The 16,364-nt window shown below is 43.9% G+C and overlaps 1 protein-coding gene across 3 annotated transcripts in view; it reads left to right on the forward strand.

Moving 5' to 3' along the window:
* The window catches only part of PLEKHM3 (pleckstrin homology domain containing M3), an 89,178-nt gene extending 75,670 nt beyond the window's left edge, over positions 1-13,508 (forward strand). For all 3 annotated transcript variants that reach the window (XR_014502544.1, XM_083401481.1, XM_083401482.1), the window contains one exon: positions 8,168-13,508. Coding sequence is in view for 2 of the 3 variants with exons in the window: in XM_083401481.1 (XP_083257607.1) it covers positions 8,168-8,345 (178 nt within the window). In the remaining variant the exon portion in view is untranslated. The remainder of the gene's footprint in view (positions 1-8,167) is intronic.
* The last annotated feature ends 2,856 nt before the right edge of the window (positions 13,509-16,364 follow it).

Consider the following 16,364-nt stretch of genomic DNA (forward strand, 5'->3'; position numbering starts at 1 on the left):
AAGTTCTGGTAGAAAAGTAGTTTTCCTGTGGGTCCATTTCCAGATGTGATTTCTCAAGGCCTGTCTCTTCCTGAGACAGATAACTCTCCGGGCAGAAGGACACCCCCGCCCGCTTTTAAAGAGCTGGAGTTTCCATTTGCATGGAGCCTGTTTGCTCAGCATTCATTTTTTGTCAATCCTTGAGCAAACAGAGCAAATACCTGGATAATGCACTCATCTGGCTTTGAATGCACATATATTACATACCCTTTTCTTGCTAATCGGTGTGACACATTCCTTTGTTGGCTAAATGGTTCCAAAACAAACACAATCATTTCAGTTAATTAGCAGGGTTTTGTGGGCTGTGCCTGGCAAGCTCCTTACATCCTGTGCAACAATACACAACTTCCAAGTCTGCTGTCTTAGCACTGGTGTAGAATGCTCAAATAATTCTCTCTCTTTCTTCTTTTTTTCTTGCTTGGTTTTGCACTGCTTAGTTAAAGTATTCCCCTTCCTTCGATTTCCTGGGTGTCGGGTTTTGGAATGAAAACTAAAAATAGAAGAATAGTAAAGTGCAAGTGGAAATGTTGTAATAGTTGGGTCTTCTGATTTTTTCCTGTCAGCTCCAGCAATTAGTTTTTAAGTAGACATGGAAATTGACTTAAGCCTGCTGGAAACAGTGTTCTCAGGAAAGCTTCATTTTCCAGGGGGCAGAGTGTCAGGTGGTAGTTACTCACAGGTGGTACTCACTCACTGGGGTGGTGGAATAGCACTGCACATACTTGAAGATACTATATTGTGAATTTTTCGCAGCTTTCGGATACAAGCTCTTATTGCTGATATCTCCTTCACCTTTTACTTGAAGGACTAAAAAAAAATGAGTTCTTCCTTGCAAAGTAAAATGCTGATAAATGTTTAGTATGGCGAAATTCCAGGTTCTGCTACCTGTCAGCGCTGGGAAACATTTTGTTGTTGGATCATTGTTGATCTGGTTTCTCAGATCAACTTCATTGATAGGGGTCTCAAACTGGTATTCCACACAGACAACCAAGACCCAGCGCCTTTCTTCCTCTGCCACCAATGCAGCCCATCTGCTGAAGGAATTGCTTGCTTTACCCAGAGGTGTCCTCTAGAAAGCATTAGAAGACCCACTGGCTGGTGCATCACCCAGTCAGGTGGAATCAGTGCAGTTTCACTTGGCCTTGTAAAGCCTTTAATAATAATAATAATAATAGTAATAAATTTTATTTATATCCCGCCCTCCCCAGCCGAAGCTGGGCTCAGGGCGGCTAACAACAATCAAATAATCCAACATTCTAAAACATTTCATTATAAAAATTAATTAAAATCAAATTAATGGCAACCGTTAAGCAAAATTCTGTGCAGGTTGCCAGAGGAGGGAGTCAGGCTGGGCCCTGACCAAAGGCCTGGTGGAACAACTCTGTCTTGCAGGCCTTGCGGAAAGATGTCAGGTCCCGCAGGGCCCTAGTCTCTTGTGACAGAGCGTTCCACCAGATTGGAGCTGCAGCCGAGAAAGCCCTGGCTGTAGTTGAGGCCAGTCTAACCTCTCTGAGGCCTGGGACCTTCAGGATGTTTTTATTTGCAGACCGTAGGTTCCTCTGTGGGGCATACCAGGAGAGGCGGTCCCGTAGGTACGAGGGTCCTAGGCCGTATAGGGCTTTAAAGGTTAAAACCAGCACCTTAAACCTGATCCTGTACTCCACCGGGAGCCAGTGCAGCTGGTACAGTACCGGATGAATGTGATCTCGCAGCGAAGACCCCATAAGGAGTCTTGCCGCGGCATTCTGCACCCACTGGAGTTTCTGGGTCAGTCTCAAGGGCAGCCCCTTTACCCCAGGACATCCTCTTTGGCCCACCCTAAACAGCCCGACTCCCATTGAGAAGAACCTGCCAGGCTGAATTTCTGCTCTTCACCCTCCTTCACAGAACCCTCTGCCTCTGGAACTTGACCGTTTGCTTTTCTAGATGACACTGGTTACCTCTGTCCCATCTGCCTGCTAGCAGCCATTCTGAGAACTGACTTTTGCCCACTGTAGATCATACCACATGCTTTTGACCCCCACCTGAGAACTTTCTCACTCCTGACCCTGGCTTCACTTGTCAGAGCTAGCGAACCTTGACACATGGACCTAAGGACAACTGTGAGCATGCAGAGTCACTGTGCATAGCTGCCTACCACTTTTGAGCCTATATACACGTGTACTGTCTATGTGCCCATAAACTCTGCACAAGCGTTAAGTCCCACATGCTGTTGCATGGAATGGGTCATAGGAAAACTACCGTATTTTTTGCTCTATAAGACTCACTTTTTCCGTCCTAAGAAGTAAGGGGAAATGTGTGTGCGTCTTATGGAGCGAATGCAGGCTGCGCAGCTATCCCAGAAGCCAGAACAGCAAGAGGGATTGCTGCTTTCACTGCGCAGCGATCCCTCTTGCTGTTCTGGCTTCTGAGATTCAGAATATATTTTTTCTTGTTTTCCTCCTCCAAAAACTAGGTGCGTCTTGTGGTCTGGTGCGTCTTATAGAGCGAAAAATACGGTAATCTTTCAGTGTTACTTTTTTGTAAAAAAAACAACACAAGAACAACCCTTCTGTACAATTATGACTCCAGCCTATGCAGAAAATGAAATAACTTGCTCAAGCATCTCACTGACTACCATACTAATGAATCATCTTGCTTTAAAAAAGAAAAAGAAAAAAAGAAATGTGTTATTGTGTTATATGTTTCAGGGCATGCAAACAAGTATAATCTTCTGCACTTCAGAGCTGAAATTATCTTGTGGCTTCTAGGAAAGAATGCTAGAAGGGAGGAAGTTGGTTAAGGATGGGGCTGGCTGGGACACAAGTTTAAGGAGAAATATGTGCCTCCGTTATCAGTTTCCAGCACCTCCACCCACCATTTCACCCACCCTAAATCTCCCGTGTTAAGAATGGCTGCCCTACAGGAGCATACGCCTGATCATTTAAAATGCAAAAACCTTCACGGAGATTCAGAGGTGTTTCAGGCACTGGCGCTATGTGCATAATCTAGGCAATGAGCCATACGATTGCACTCCTACAGCAGCTGTGACCATAGGAAGCCAAACATGAAAAGTGGACTTTCCCCCTCTGGGACCGCTGCAGGCAAAACGGAAGACATGAATGAGTCCACAGTTGCTTGTTTTTAAGGTCTCATCTTTTTGTCATCTTCAAAGCAACAAATGTCTTCTCCACAATGTCATTGTATTTGTGCTCAAAAGGATCTGAGAAAAGGAGAATAAAGGCTTAGTAATAATGAGACTGTTTTGTAAATAAGTGCCATAAAAGGAACACCCTCTTTCCCAACACAGGTGCTTCTCATTGCCCTCAGATGTTAGAGAAGTGGGTGACGCAGCACCGAGCTGTGGCCTTGGCCAGATAAGAAGCAGGTGTTTGATCGCTTGATTGAAATTCTGAGCGGTCTTGCAGCCACAGCCAGGAGATACACCTTTGTAATTTTCCATGGAAGTTAGAGTAGGTTGCAGCTGGGAAAGATTTCAGCTTTTAAGTTTTGCAGGTTCATCTCAGCTTCATGATTCCTTCTCTCCTTAAGCCGTATAGTGAATTGTGCAACACACAATCAACAGAGTGTTTAAGTGCCATATTTCGTTTTCACTTGTCAGTCCCTTGCAGTTGACTTCACACATTCCCTTTGTGTATCAGGTCCTCTACCACATGTGCAGGTGGTCCTAACTGGGCTGGCAGGGCTAGCCAGGACTCACCCTGGTCCACCCCAGTACCGGCAGCTCCTCCTCATTCATCTCACCATCACCCACAACTTCCACTCCATTCTCTTCCTCTTTGGGCCCAATCTGGAAGTGGGGAGGAAGATAGTAGCTGCAGTCTCTTCTTCCTTACCCAATGAGATGGCATGAGTGGCTGCAGGGAGGAGGGGGCGGGCTTCTCTACCATTGGGAGCAGGTAAGTAGTGTAAATGGCAGCACCACCAGCAGCAACATTTCCTCTACTTTATTACTGCCACCGGGTCTGAAGAAGGAGCAAGCAGAAGTGGCAAGGAAGAAGGAGCTGTCCATGTTTGCAAGAAGAGCAAAAAGTAGAGCCATTTCCATTGTCCAGCAGCAATTTGTATGTGTCAGGAGAATCTGGTTTATGGTGGGCCCTTGCTGGGGCATGGACCTGGGCAGATGCCCAGTGATGCCAACCCATGGTGCTCAGCCTGACATCAACGATGTTTTAAATGTTACGTGTGACTGTGTCAAATATTCACCTGCAAATGCGTATAAGAGCCTTGATTAACTGCAGCTAACTGACGAGTGTACATTTGGTGGCAAACCTAGATTTGCCACTTTTGGAAGGTGTGAAATAATCCTAATAGGAAAGAGAAACAGGACTCATGACATGCTGGTTGGCAGTGGGTAGAAATGAGGAAATGTGTGGAACTTGTGGGCTTCATTCCCTGGATATTTGCTTCATCAAGATCCTTGTGTCTTAACAAGTTTTCATCAGAAACTGTTCAGAAGTGTTCCTGCCTTTTCTACACAACCACAACACTGAAACCCACCTCCATCTCCTGAAAATAAAGCTATGGTAATTAGATGCTTGTGGGAGTTGCTGCTGTCTCTTGCACCAGTTTCACTGCAAGGCGGATTCATGGACCCTCCGGCCAATTAGTTGACTTGGATTTCTTCTGTTCGTTGTCTCAGCAATTAAGATGTCTGAGCAATTGAAGTGTTACTTCCCAGTCAGAATAGCTCCTGGCAAACAGAGCACAGCAGATCCAATGGATTTTCACAATGCACTTGACTCAGATTTTCAACCTAAGTTATCACCGTTGCCATATATTAAAGGTAAAGGTACCCCTGCCCGTACGGGCCAGTCTTGACAGACTCTAGGGTTGTGTGCTCATCTCACTCTATAGGCCGGGAGCCGGCGCCGTCCGCAGACACTTCCGGGTCACATGGCCAGTGTGACATCACTGCTCTGGCGAGCTTGCACCAGCGCAGCACACGGAACGCCGTTTACCTTCCCGCTATAAAGTGGTACCTATTTATCTACTTGCACTTTAAGGGTGCTTTCGAACTGCTAGGTGGGCAGGAGCTGGGACCGAAAGACGGGAGCTCACCCCGCCGCGGAGATTCGAACCGCCGACCATACGATCGGCAAGTCCTAGGCACTGAGGTTTTACGCACAGCGCCACCCGCGTCCCCGTCCTGCCATATATTACTGGAATAGAATTGGGCAAACCAGCAAAAATAAAAATAAAAATGGTCTGGATTGGCCTAGTGGAACTTCCAGTCCACTGGAATAGAATTGGGGATAGACCAGAACACTGCCTGCTTTTTATTAGGAACCTCATGTTTCCCTCCATCTTCCTGATCTTAAGAAACTTCTGGGTCACACGAGTACCTGAAAACTACATGGGAAAGTTGCTGTTTGAGTGCTAACAGTGTCTCTGTCACTGTTCTCTCTACCATCATCTCACCCTTAACACTTTGTCCCACAACCCGTACCTGAAAATCTGTACTAGGTAACAAGTGTTTAGCCTCTAAGAAAGATTTTCAAAAAACTTAATCCAAATTATTGTGTAACATAGAAGATGGTGATAACTTAGTATAGATCCTATTAGTAAAAATACTAATGAAAAGCCTGGCCAGATAGAAAAGTCTTGATCTTGTATGTTTGTTTGCTGTTATTTACTGCTGGTTGTGCAGCCAAAATTTTATGCTGATGTTACTGGAGGTTACTTTTGGCAATTTTAATGAATTGTACATGCTTTGTGTAAATGTGTTTTTATTTTAATGCATTTTTACTTTGGTCTATGATCTTAAATCGGTTTGAAGTCATGGAGAGACCTTTTTGTGTAACAAGCAAGTAACAAGTTCTGCTAATGATGATAGCTGATCTGGGACCCAAAGCTCAGCAGCGGAGGCATCAGGCAGGTAGCCCTAGGAAGAGCTACTTGGGACCCCACGAGAGAGAGGTGCCTCTCCTCTGTAGCCATCCTTCTAACTTGTGTTGCCAGAGTTATCCAGAGAAAGACTTCTAATGACCACAGATTTAAAGAGGGCAAGTTAATGAGGAGCTGCTTTTAAATTAGGGGATTCAGTTTGGTAATGGAATTCAGCCATGTACTGAGCTGAAATGTCAGTACATGTACAACACAGAGCAAAGGTTTGATCTGGATTTTAGCAGGGCATGGGTCACAGTGACCAGGCTGTCTTGGTCCAGGAGGGATTCTCTGTTTGCACTTTTCTGTTTCTGCATGCAGCAGTTATCATAGGAAATATGAGTTTTCCTGCAAAAGCTTATGCAGCAATGATTCAGTTCGTCCCTAATGAAGGCCACAATTGTATGCATGTTGGGAACCAAATCCCATTAAGCAGTAGGAGTTGTTTCTGAGCAAGTAATCTATGAATGGGATTAGGGTGCTATACAGTAATGCAGCTACTGTTCTGGAATGACTAGGTATAAAGGTAAAGGTAAAGGTACCCCTGCCCGTACGGGCCAGTCTTGTCAGACTCTAGGGTTGTGCGCTCATCTCACTCTAGAGGCCGGCGGCCAGCGCTGTCCGGAGACACTTCCGGGTCACGTGGCCAGCGTGACAAGCTGCATCTGGCGAGCCAGCGCAGCACACGGTACGCCGTTTACCTTCCCGCTGGTAAGCGGTCCCTATTTATCTACTTGCACTTAAGGGTGCTTTCAAACTGCTAGGTTGGCAGGCGCTGGGACCGAACGACGGGAGCACACCCCGCCGCGGGGATTCGAACCGCCGACCATGCGATTGGCAAGTCCTAGGCGCTGAGGTTTTACCCACAGCGCCACCCGCGTCCCTAAGATGACTAGGTATATTAAGGCTTAATTTGGTAGTGAGAAAACAATAATTGGATCTGTAGTGGAAGGCTTTGGGAGCTAGAAGCGTAAGTGCTGGTGGGATTTTAAGCAAAGCCCATGAAGATTGTCATTCATTTCTGCTTTTCCCTGTCCTCCTGCTTGTAATCATCTGTTCCCTTTTATCAAGGAACAAGTTGATTATTGATCATACAGAAGTTTTGGATGATGGGTGGGTTTTTTTGTGTTTTGCAACTTTTTCAAATGGTTTGAATGATGTGTTTGCTCTCAATTTTGAAATCATTAATCTTCTCTTGCCCCTCCCCGCCCCCTGATTTAATGCATCTGGGTAGCAACGGCAGGTGTGTTTCACTCTTCCATAATCCTGCAGGCGTCCATTTCGACAGAAATTCCTGATAAGCGTTTACATTCTCCAGTTGACTGAGAAGAGTGATCAAAAGAGGGAAAAGGGAGAGGCCACGAATGAATGCAAAACGACACTCTCATCAATCATTGGTCTCCAGCGTTTCCCAAGGAATTGTAAATCACTAACGAAAGGGGAATTAGCTTGATAAAGTCAGCATTAGTGTCAGATGTGGATGATTTAAAATTTCTAAAGGCACAACTGTTTTCTTTGGCTGTCATCTTGGCTCCCACTTGGGTTGCCTGCATGTGCTCCAATCCAGAAAAGAATGGGTAACATGCTTAAGTAATTAAGCTTGTAAAATCTTCCAGAGATTTTGAGATTAAAGCAAATACTAACAGCTGCAACCCTGCAACCGGTCAGGCTGCTTACATCCCAGTGACTTCATTAACTGCACATAGCATTGTTCTTAACTGCCTCGCTAAACCACTCCCATAGTGTAACTCAATGTTCCGACACTACAGTGGTACTTCGCAAGACGAAAAACTCGCAAGACAAAAAACTCGCAAGACGAAAGAGTTTTTCGTTTTTTGAGTTGCTTCGCAAGACAAATTTCCCTATGGGCTTGCTTCGCAACACGAAAATGTGTTGCGCCTTTTTCTTAAAACCGTCAATGCATTCCTATGGGAAACCGTCAATGCATTTCCTATGGGAAACCGTGCTTCGCAAGACAAAAAATTCGCAAGACGAAAAAACTCGCAGAACGAATTAATTTCGTCTTGCGAGGCACCACTGTATAAGACAGCTTCTCACTGGGACTCAACGATGTCTGAGAATCCTCTGAGCGTTTCTCGGTGTGGCTGGCTTTCAGAGGTCAGAATGCAGCCAGCACAGGAGCAGTCTTATCATAGAACTTCTTTCCTCTGCATAGTGGGGTGGGGAAGAGAAGCTAGGAACCTACATATTAATATACAAATATCTGATTTTGTTCTCACAGATGTGACAGCTGTGGTGCCGTCTTCCATTCAGAGTGCAAGGTGAAGTCGGTGCCGTGCCCCAGGTGTGTGCGACGGGAGCTTCAGATGAAGCAGAAGTCTTTCTGGAGAAGACTCAACATGGATGAAAGCCTGGAAGAGGCCTGCAACATGTTTGAACTGTCCTATCAGAACACTTGACTCAAAGGAGGAAGCTGGCAACCTGCAGAGATCCCTTTCCTACTGTAGAATGAATGCTTACAAGGCAACGTTCCACTGCCAGGCAGAATCCTTTCCTGCAGAAAGATTGGCTAATATTCACCTTTTCGGTTATTGAATAGCAAGGGTCAATGTTGCTAAGAAGGTTGAAGGCAGAACGCACTCATGAAGCCTAGGTCAACCAGGTGGTCTAAAGCCAAATGTAGTTTACTTGAAATATTTCCTATTCTCTTTGCATTTATTGTTAGAAATAGAAATATTGTGTGCATTATTTATTATTACGTTTCCAAGTGAACTATTTTGCAGAAATAGCAAAGGTGGCCCTGGAACTTAAAGGCCCCAGAGTACTTTGCACAGGGGGGCTATGAGATGTATTTGTGGGGTCTTTTCCAGCTTAGAAGGATGTTTTAGTAAACCGTCCTTAAAACTACATTCCTCTCCCACCTCTCAAAAAGTAAACTCAATTATAGATCCACATCTAGATGACTAGAATAGCAATCCTTGTACGCTATATGAACCAAGTGCTAAATGCTGTTTAGTTCCTGCGTTGCTGTTCTCGACTACTGGAATAGCAACTCATGGTTGTAGAAGATGCACAGCTTTACATCTGCACAACATTCCAATCTCCTACTAAGTCAACAATGCAAATCCCTGTGGCTTTTCTCACATGTAGCACGATTAAACACCAAAATGCATCTGTTTTGATGTTAAACAATGTACACACTGCTTTGCTGCTGCTTTGGAAGTTGACCACTTTTTCTAAGCACCTTTCTCCACCTTCTTACACTTTGAAATGGTGAGCTGAGGGTTTCGCAGGGCCCTCATCTCTCTCTCTGCTGCTCTATCCTTTTGGCTGCACTTGATATGGGGACTCGGAATAGCAGCCTGAGCAATTGCTGGGGACAATTGCTTCAGCGCAGTGAGGAGGAGGCACATCTTGGCTGAGAAATTGGGACTTGTGCAGTTTCTAATTCTGCCTAAGGAAGTGCATGTACAGAACATGGCACACTGTGGCTGCAGATTGCCAGGTGTGCATCCACACTCACTGTGCACACAGCATACTGTGAATAGCGATGCACTTTCCATGTGTCTTATGATAGAGATTGGAACGGGCTTCCTTGTCTTTTGCCTGGGGGTTTAGTACACGACTTTTACCCATGGGATCCTAGTAATACATAACATTTTGCCCACTTATTCATCTGTCTTTGGAGTGAGGCCCATGAATCCTCCCAGTTCTGTGTATCTGGTGCTTAAAGATATGTCAAATGAAGTTTGCAAATGCTGCGTTTATTTTGCCCTTAGCCAGACCAGTCTTGTGCACCTAGATTCACCTACTGGTAGCTTATGTAAGCTTTCCCAGCCAGATCAATGAATGGAGATTTCCAGCCTTCATTCTTACTGAGTCTGTACATTGAAGGCAGAGAGTCAGAAAAAGGTAGCAGAATTTACTGGCACTCATAAATGTTTCCTCTGAGCCGGATTTTGTTTCTTTGCTTTTAGCCACTTTGAGGCTGTGTTCAGAGGTTTATGGTTTATCATTTGAGCAACATGCTTAGGAGACTCTCAGGCTCATGTGCTTCCTACTCACGGAGGAGATTGGAAGCTGTTGCTTCCCCTTTTGGATAACTTCAGTTTGGCCTTTGTTGGTTTGAACGATGGTTTAGTGAAACAAGCCAACTTCGCATCTTGGTTGATGCTGCCAACCTGTTTCAGTAAACCAGTTAAGCTTAACCATAGTTTAGGGTTTGGGCGTAAACACTAAACTGAGATGAATCAAAGGTAGCAGCCTGAGGCTTCCCTGGGCTTGTTCCGGTAGCGAACAGCAGTAAACCTTAGGTTGTTATTATGAGGTCCAAATGCTCACAGTCTCTGAGATCTTTTATTATTCAGTGCAGTTAGTTTCTCCATATTTCCTGTTCTTCCTCCAGTGCGTATATATTGATGCCAATGTGGTTACTAAATTGTAGGAAGTGCATTGTTCTGTGAAAATAATGCATAGTTTTATTTAATGCATCCTTCCCTGTGGTACTCTCCGGGTATTTTAGACTACAGGTCCCATCAGGCTCAGTGGTCAGGTGTTTTGGGAGTTCTAGTCTGAAACATCTGGAGAGTGCTAGGTTAATCCAGTATCTTCTAGATTACAGATTTAAGGCAACAAATATATTTAAAGTGGAGGATACTGAGTAAACCAAACCTTAACGTGCCTTTTAAACAGGAAATTAAAAACTTCTGGCTGAAATGGGAATTTTATAAATGAGAGGTGTGGGAAGGCTGGTTACATAAGAAATAGCAGGGGTAGGGATATAGGCTGTTTCTGTAGCTAAAAGCTTTAGAGAAAAGAATGGCAGGATCTTAGAGCTGCTGTCCACATTACTTTTCTGTAAGTCACACCTGCATCGGCATATGTGCACATGTACAAACATGTTATCCCGTGAAACTTGCTTCAGTACACACCTGTAAAATGGTGTCCATTAGTAATGTTTTTACTCATTTATTTAAGAGCTCTGCAAATGTATTCAGATACAGGTGTGATACGTGAGAATTGTCCCCTGCTTGAAATATGTAACCTGAGAATCTACCGTAACATGAGAATGGGGGGGGGGGCACATCTGAAAACAATATGATGTTGTTGAAAGGAAGGAAATAGCAGCCATTTGTAGAAGGAAATAGCACACACCAGGTAGATTCTTTACTGTGGCACCGCCAGCAGCTCCAAAGGCTCTAACCTAAGATTGAATTGCTAACTGTTGATGCCGCTTGGAAAGACTAACCAAAGTGGATAGGCCTGTGTCACATTTCACACTGCCTATGGCTTGTTACTGATAGTAGTGGTCTGTCCTTGGCGGACTTTTATGCTGGAGGTGTCCTGTCCACGTGGCAGAGAGCAGGATTTTGTTTCTTGTGTTTGCAGCACAATACTATGGGATGCCTCTTCTTTGCCTTGGAAGCTGGGAGCTGAGCAGCAGTCTCCACTGTCCCATGGGTTGCAATGGCAGAATAGAATAGGGCAGCGAGGGATGCTTGAGCACTTAACATAAAAAGGCGCAACACAAATCTGCTGTTCTTAAATTCCTGCTTTGTCAGCAGGAACTTTCAGATTCTGTAGCCATGTGTTTCCCAAGCCATAGATAGTTGCTCTTCTTTCTGAGTCTCTGCATGAGAAAGTGCCAAGTCGTGTTGAGTTTATTGAGTTTCAGTGTTGAGACCCGTTGACTTCCATGCTACGAGGGAAAGGAGTTATTTCAAATTCCTGGTTTCCTTAAAATACATTCTAACAGCATCTCTTCCAACTTTTTATGTAAACTCTTTCTTTCTTTCTTTCTTTCTTTCTTTCTTTCTTTCTTTCTTTTTTCTTCCCTTAGAGTAGCTATGAGCCAATTTGAGACATTGGCAAGTTATTGGCTCACAGAAAAGAGGGTAATTTTGAAGCCAGTGTCAACCCCTATGAATAACAGGTCAACATATTTGGTAGTCTGAGCACAATCTTGAATCCCACCCAGGGTATTTGAATTTAGCTGGTTACTCTTAAGAAAAGAAGGGCATTAGATTGCATGGGTAGATGCAGGATATCATGGATTTACAAAATATGTGTTTTAAAAAACAATCAGGTGACTCACCCTGAATATGACCATTTCTGTATGGATTTAATTATCAGTGTATTTCATTATTATTTGAGTCAATTGAATTGCAGTAAATATCAACAAACCTTTAAAGGTGTGCTGGTAACACTGATAATTGAAATAGCAATTTCTAAAATTGTTGCGATGTACAAAAAATACCATTATCTAAAGCAGGAGGGAGCAACCCGTGGCCCTCAGACACCCATGATTTGGGGTAACTAACATTTGTACAGTTGCTCCCCTCACTATCTAAAGCAGGGGTAAGCAACATTCATGTCATGTCTTGATTAACACTTATAAATGGGAACCAAATGTTAAAAAAGAAGAAATCAGTTGAATTGTCTCCCTCTTCCCGTCCTGCAAGTTGCTGCTTGCCCCTCTGATGAATGCTCCGAATTCATCCAGCTTTTTGCTGATATTATTTATGAAGCTGTTAATCAGTTGATAGTTAGCTCAGCCTTTTCACTAACACAATTCCCCACCCTACTCTATAACACATTGGGTGGTGTTGTGGGGTTTTTTTTTGAAAACCTTAATTCCAAATGATCCATGTCACTATTCCACACAGTCCGTGAATTTCTCTGTGTCTCAGAATAATAAAGCTGTTTGTACTCTAGAGGCATTGCAGTTATAGATTGTTAGTATCATTTAACTTTATTTGATCTTAGTATGTTTGTGAATTATCCAGTTAAATGGGATCTTGGCTAATCCAGCCCAAATAGCTAAATAATTTGCTCTGCTAGCAGCCAGCGATTAACTGAATAGTCAATAAAAGCAGAGAATCAGCAAATGGAATGGATGTCTCTAATTAACTTAACTTCACATGCTATAATAATTCATTGGTTGGTCAGATTGGCAGTCCAAATCTTCTCATAAAAGTGATTTCATTTGCTTTGGAAGAAATAAGCTGCTCTAAAATTGTGCCCTGTTAAAACAACCCCGTTGAGGAGAAGCTGTACTGAAATGTACTTTTGTAGTGTTTCAGGGATCTAACCTTTACTTAACATTCAGCCATTTTACCTACAAACCTGGAAAATGCAAACCTTTTGCTCCCAAGTTTGAGCGAGGGAAATACAACCAAGCATTATTTTATAGCTGGTAATCTAAACCTGACAGTGGCTTGTTTATTTCTGGAGATGGTTTGCCATTTTTAATTTTACTTTGTTGTAAGTGTGTTAAACATGTTGTTTTTTGAAAACTGCAATGGAGCCAACCCCTTTGTCAATTACATGCATTGTTTTTGTATTGTATGTTTTAAATTATTTGCTATCACGTCAGTGTGCTTAATTTATGAATAATACATGTTATATTATTAGTTCCACTCAAATGAGTTAGATTATGTGTTGATAATGTATCTGGGTTTGATCTCTTACACCGCAGTCCTAACCTCCTCTTCTCTGTGGCAGATCCCTTGAGTTCAATGCACTTGCTCCCAGGTAAGCCTAAGTGGTCCATAACACATTGCTGAGGGCGACTGACCCCTACTGTACAAAAGACAACACTCAATAAACAGTTCAATAGAAAATGTGTATGTTCACAATAGTCTTTATTGAAACCATTTAAAGTGCAAGGTGCTTCTTAAACAGCAAGCATGAAGTTTACTTCTCTGAAGTCCCGTTGACTTTAATGAGTGATATTATAGCGCCTGCTTAGCTTTCCCAATGGGGAAACCCCAGTGGGGTTTCAACGTGCTTTAACTTTGGGCTGGGTCATGCATACCATCATGGAGAGGGTGGTGCCATTTTGACTTATCCTCAGGCTACAAAATGTGTTGGGCTGCCTCTGCTCCTCTTGTCCGTTCAGCTAATTACAACCAATTGCTGGACTCATTTTTGCTTTCCCTCCTGTGGCCATTCCCCCGTGTGGCATGAATAAATGCATTGTCGACAATTCAGCAGATTGTGATACAAATATATTGGCCTCGCCCATCAGGCAGAGAAGAAGCAGATGCAGAGAACTTGCTTTTCATTCCCCTCTACCAGAAAAAAACACACCAAAACTTGGTCCCACAACTGCCAGTTGCCTGGGATTTGGAGAGCAAGATGCAACTACACTCTGGCTCCATCCAATAGCTAATGGAGGCTGCACACAGCAAGAACACCCATTGTCGAGAGAAGCAGAAGCTACTCTAATGCTTTCCCCTGTAGAGTATTCCCTGTCTTGTGTGTAGTCACACAGGACAGGGAATACTCTACATTCCCCCATCCTTTTTCACTGTTAAGACGACAGGTAGCTTATACCTGAAGGAGCGTTTCCACCCCCATCGTTCTGCCCAGACACTCAGGTCCAGGTCCAGGGGCCTTCTGGCGGTTTCCTCACTGTGAGAAGTGAAGCTACAGGGAACCAGGCAGAGGGCCTTCTTGGTAGTGGTGCCTGCCCTGTGGAACACCCTCCCATCAGAGATATAAAAGGAAATAAAATACTATCTGACTTTTAGAAGACATCTGAAGGCAGCCCTGTTTAGGGAAGTTTTGAATGTTTGGTGTTTTACCGTGTTTTTAATATTCTGTTGGGAGCCGCCCTGAGTGGCTGTGGAAACCCAGCCAGATGGGCAGGGTGTAAATAATAAATTATTATTAATATACTGAGGAAGACCATCAGTCCTTCATGTCTACAATGAACTGTAGCAGATCTCCAGATGCTATAGTGTCTGTAGGCAAGTGTTATCTTTTTTCATTGCTGCACAATGCTTAGACTCTCTATCAGTCTTTATTAATAACAAGCATTGGGGTTTCCTTTTCCTGGCATCTAGTTGATCCACCAATTGACCGTGGAAGAGGTGGATTTATAGGCTTCTTAATGTCAGGTTTCGCTTTGGGAAGGATTAGCAGGAGACCTGGTGAATGGCGGCAAAGAGGAGCAGCTGACATTGAAATGGTTGTTTTTGCAGTTTGTTCATAGGCAGCCCAAGTTGGTACTCAGTACAGTTAAAAATTCCTGCCACCTGATGAGTGTTGATTGAGCCTACTGTGAAAGGAAGTCCTGGTTTTGTTCTGGTTCCTAATAAAAATCCCATTACAGTTGGCATTAAACAAATCCATTGTTTGCAGCAGCTGAGGTTTTTCAGAGGCTTAAAGGATTTGCCAAATGCCCAGTTTTGCACTGACTGGGCTGGGAGGGAGGAATGCACCTATTCCTGCAAAGCCACAGTGCCACAGATGTGAGTTTTTGCCATGGATTATTCCACTGGCATCTAACCTGTCTCTCCCAAGCCTTTTCACGGGGGAAAGTTTTCCATGGAAGTTCTACTTAACAGATGCTGTGCATTCAAACTATGCGGGCAAAACCCATTGCAAGAAACAAGAACTATGGCTCAAGGAATCTCTCCAATGCAAGCTTGAACACATGGGCAGAGCTGCATATTGTTGCTCTCCATTCCCAGTGCTGCTGTAACTGAGAGGTGGTACCCTCCTGGTACCCTCCCAGATCTGGGAGCTGGCATCCCACAATATCTAGAGAGGACCAGGGCAAGCCATCCTTTTGCTTTAACTACTTGGACAACATCAAGGCACAAAGCAGAGTGGTGTGTGCAGCCAGAAAGTACAGAAACGGGGGGATTGTTGTTCTCCATAACATGGAGAAGAGGAGACAGGGTGCCTCTGTCGAAAAAAGATCAGTCTTGCCCTGCAGAATGGCATGGATTGGTTGTCTCTGCACGACCTCTTGAGTGTAAGTGGACCAGAAAAACCCTGATCATTGAAATCTTCTGCGGCAACCTTGCTTCAGATCCGACCACTGTATGTAGCAAATAATGACTGCAAGGGAAAAGCCAGGGCCCTGGCCTTATGGAACTTCGTCCTTCACAGAGGCCTCCCAAAATGCTGATTTTGCATGTTTTTGAAAAAACACATTTTAAAGTTACTGTTTAGACAGGTGGTTCAAGAATAGCTGTATATTTTAGAGCCTAGCTGTTTACAAGGAAGGCGAAAAGGCTTGCAATCTTTAAAATAACGTTAAGACACCTGCCCCTTGCCATAAGAGGGGAAAGATAGTGTATTAAAAATAATTCAGTATTTCACACACTGTACCATAGCCAGCATTGAGAGAATACTTCTCGACAAGGAAACAAGCCTCTCTGAAAAGCAACCTGTTCATAGAAGAACAAAAAGGCCATGTGTGATACTCATGGGATGATTCCTCTTCGCTTGGAGAAACATTTTTGAGCAGGCGTAACAGATTTGTCAGAACTTCTCCATACGTGTAATTAACTTGCAGCACTCATTTCAAGACAACAATGCCCATTCACACCACAAAGAACTCATAACCCACCTACTCTCAGCAGCCAGAAGCATCATAGCCAGACATTGGAGAGACCTGTCAGGAGTAAGCATGGACCAATGGTACCAAATAGTAGGGGAAACAGGCCTACTAGAAAAATTAA

This window comes from Podarcis tiliguerta (genome assembly GCF_965153285.1).
Source record: "Podarcis tiliguerta genome assembly, chromosome: 1".
NCBI classification, from domain to species: Eukaryota; Metazoa; Chordata; class Lepidosauria; order Squamata; family Lacertidae; genus Podarcis; species Podarcis tiliguerta.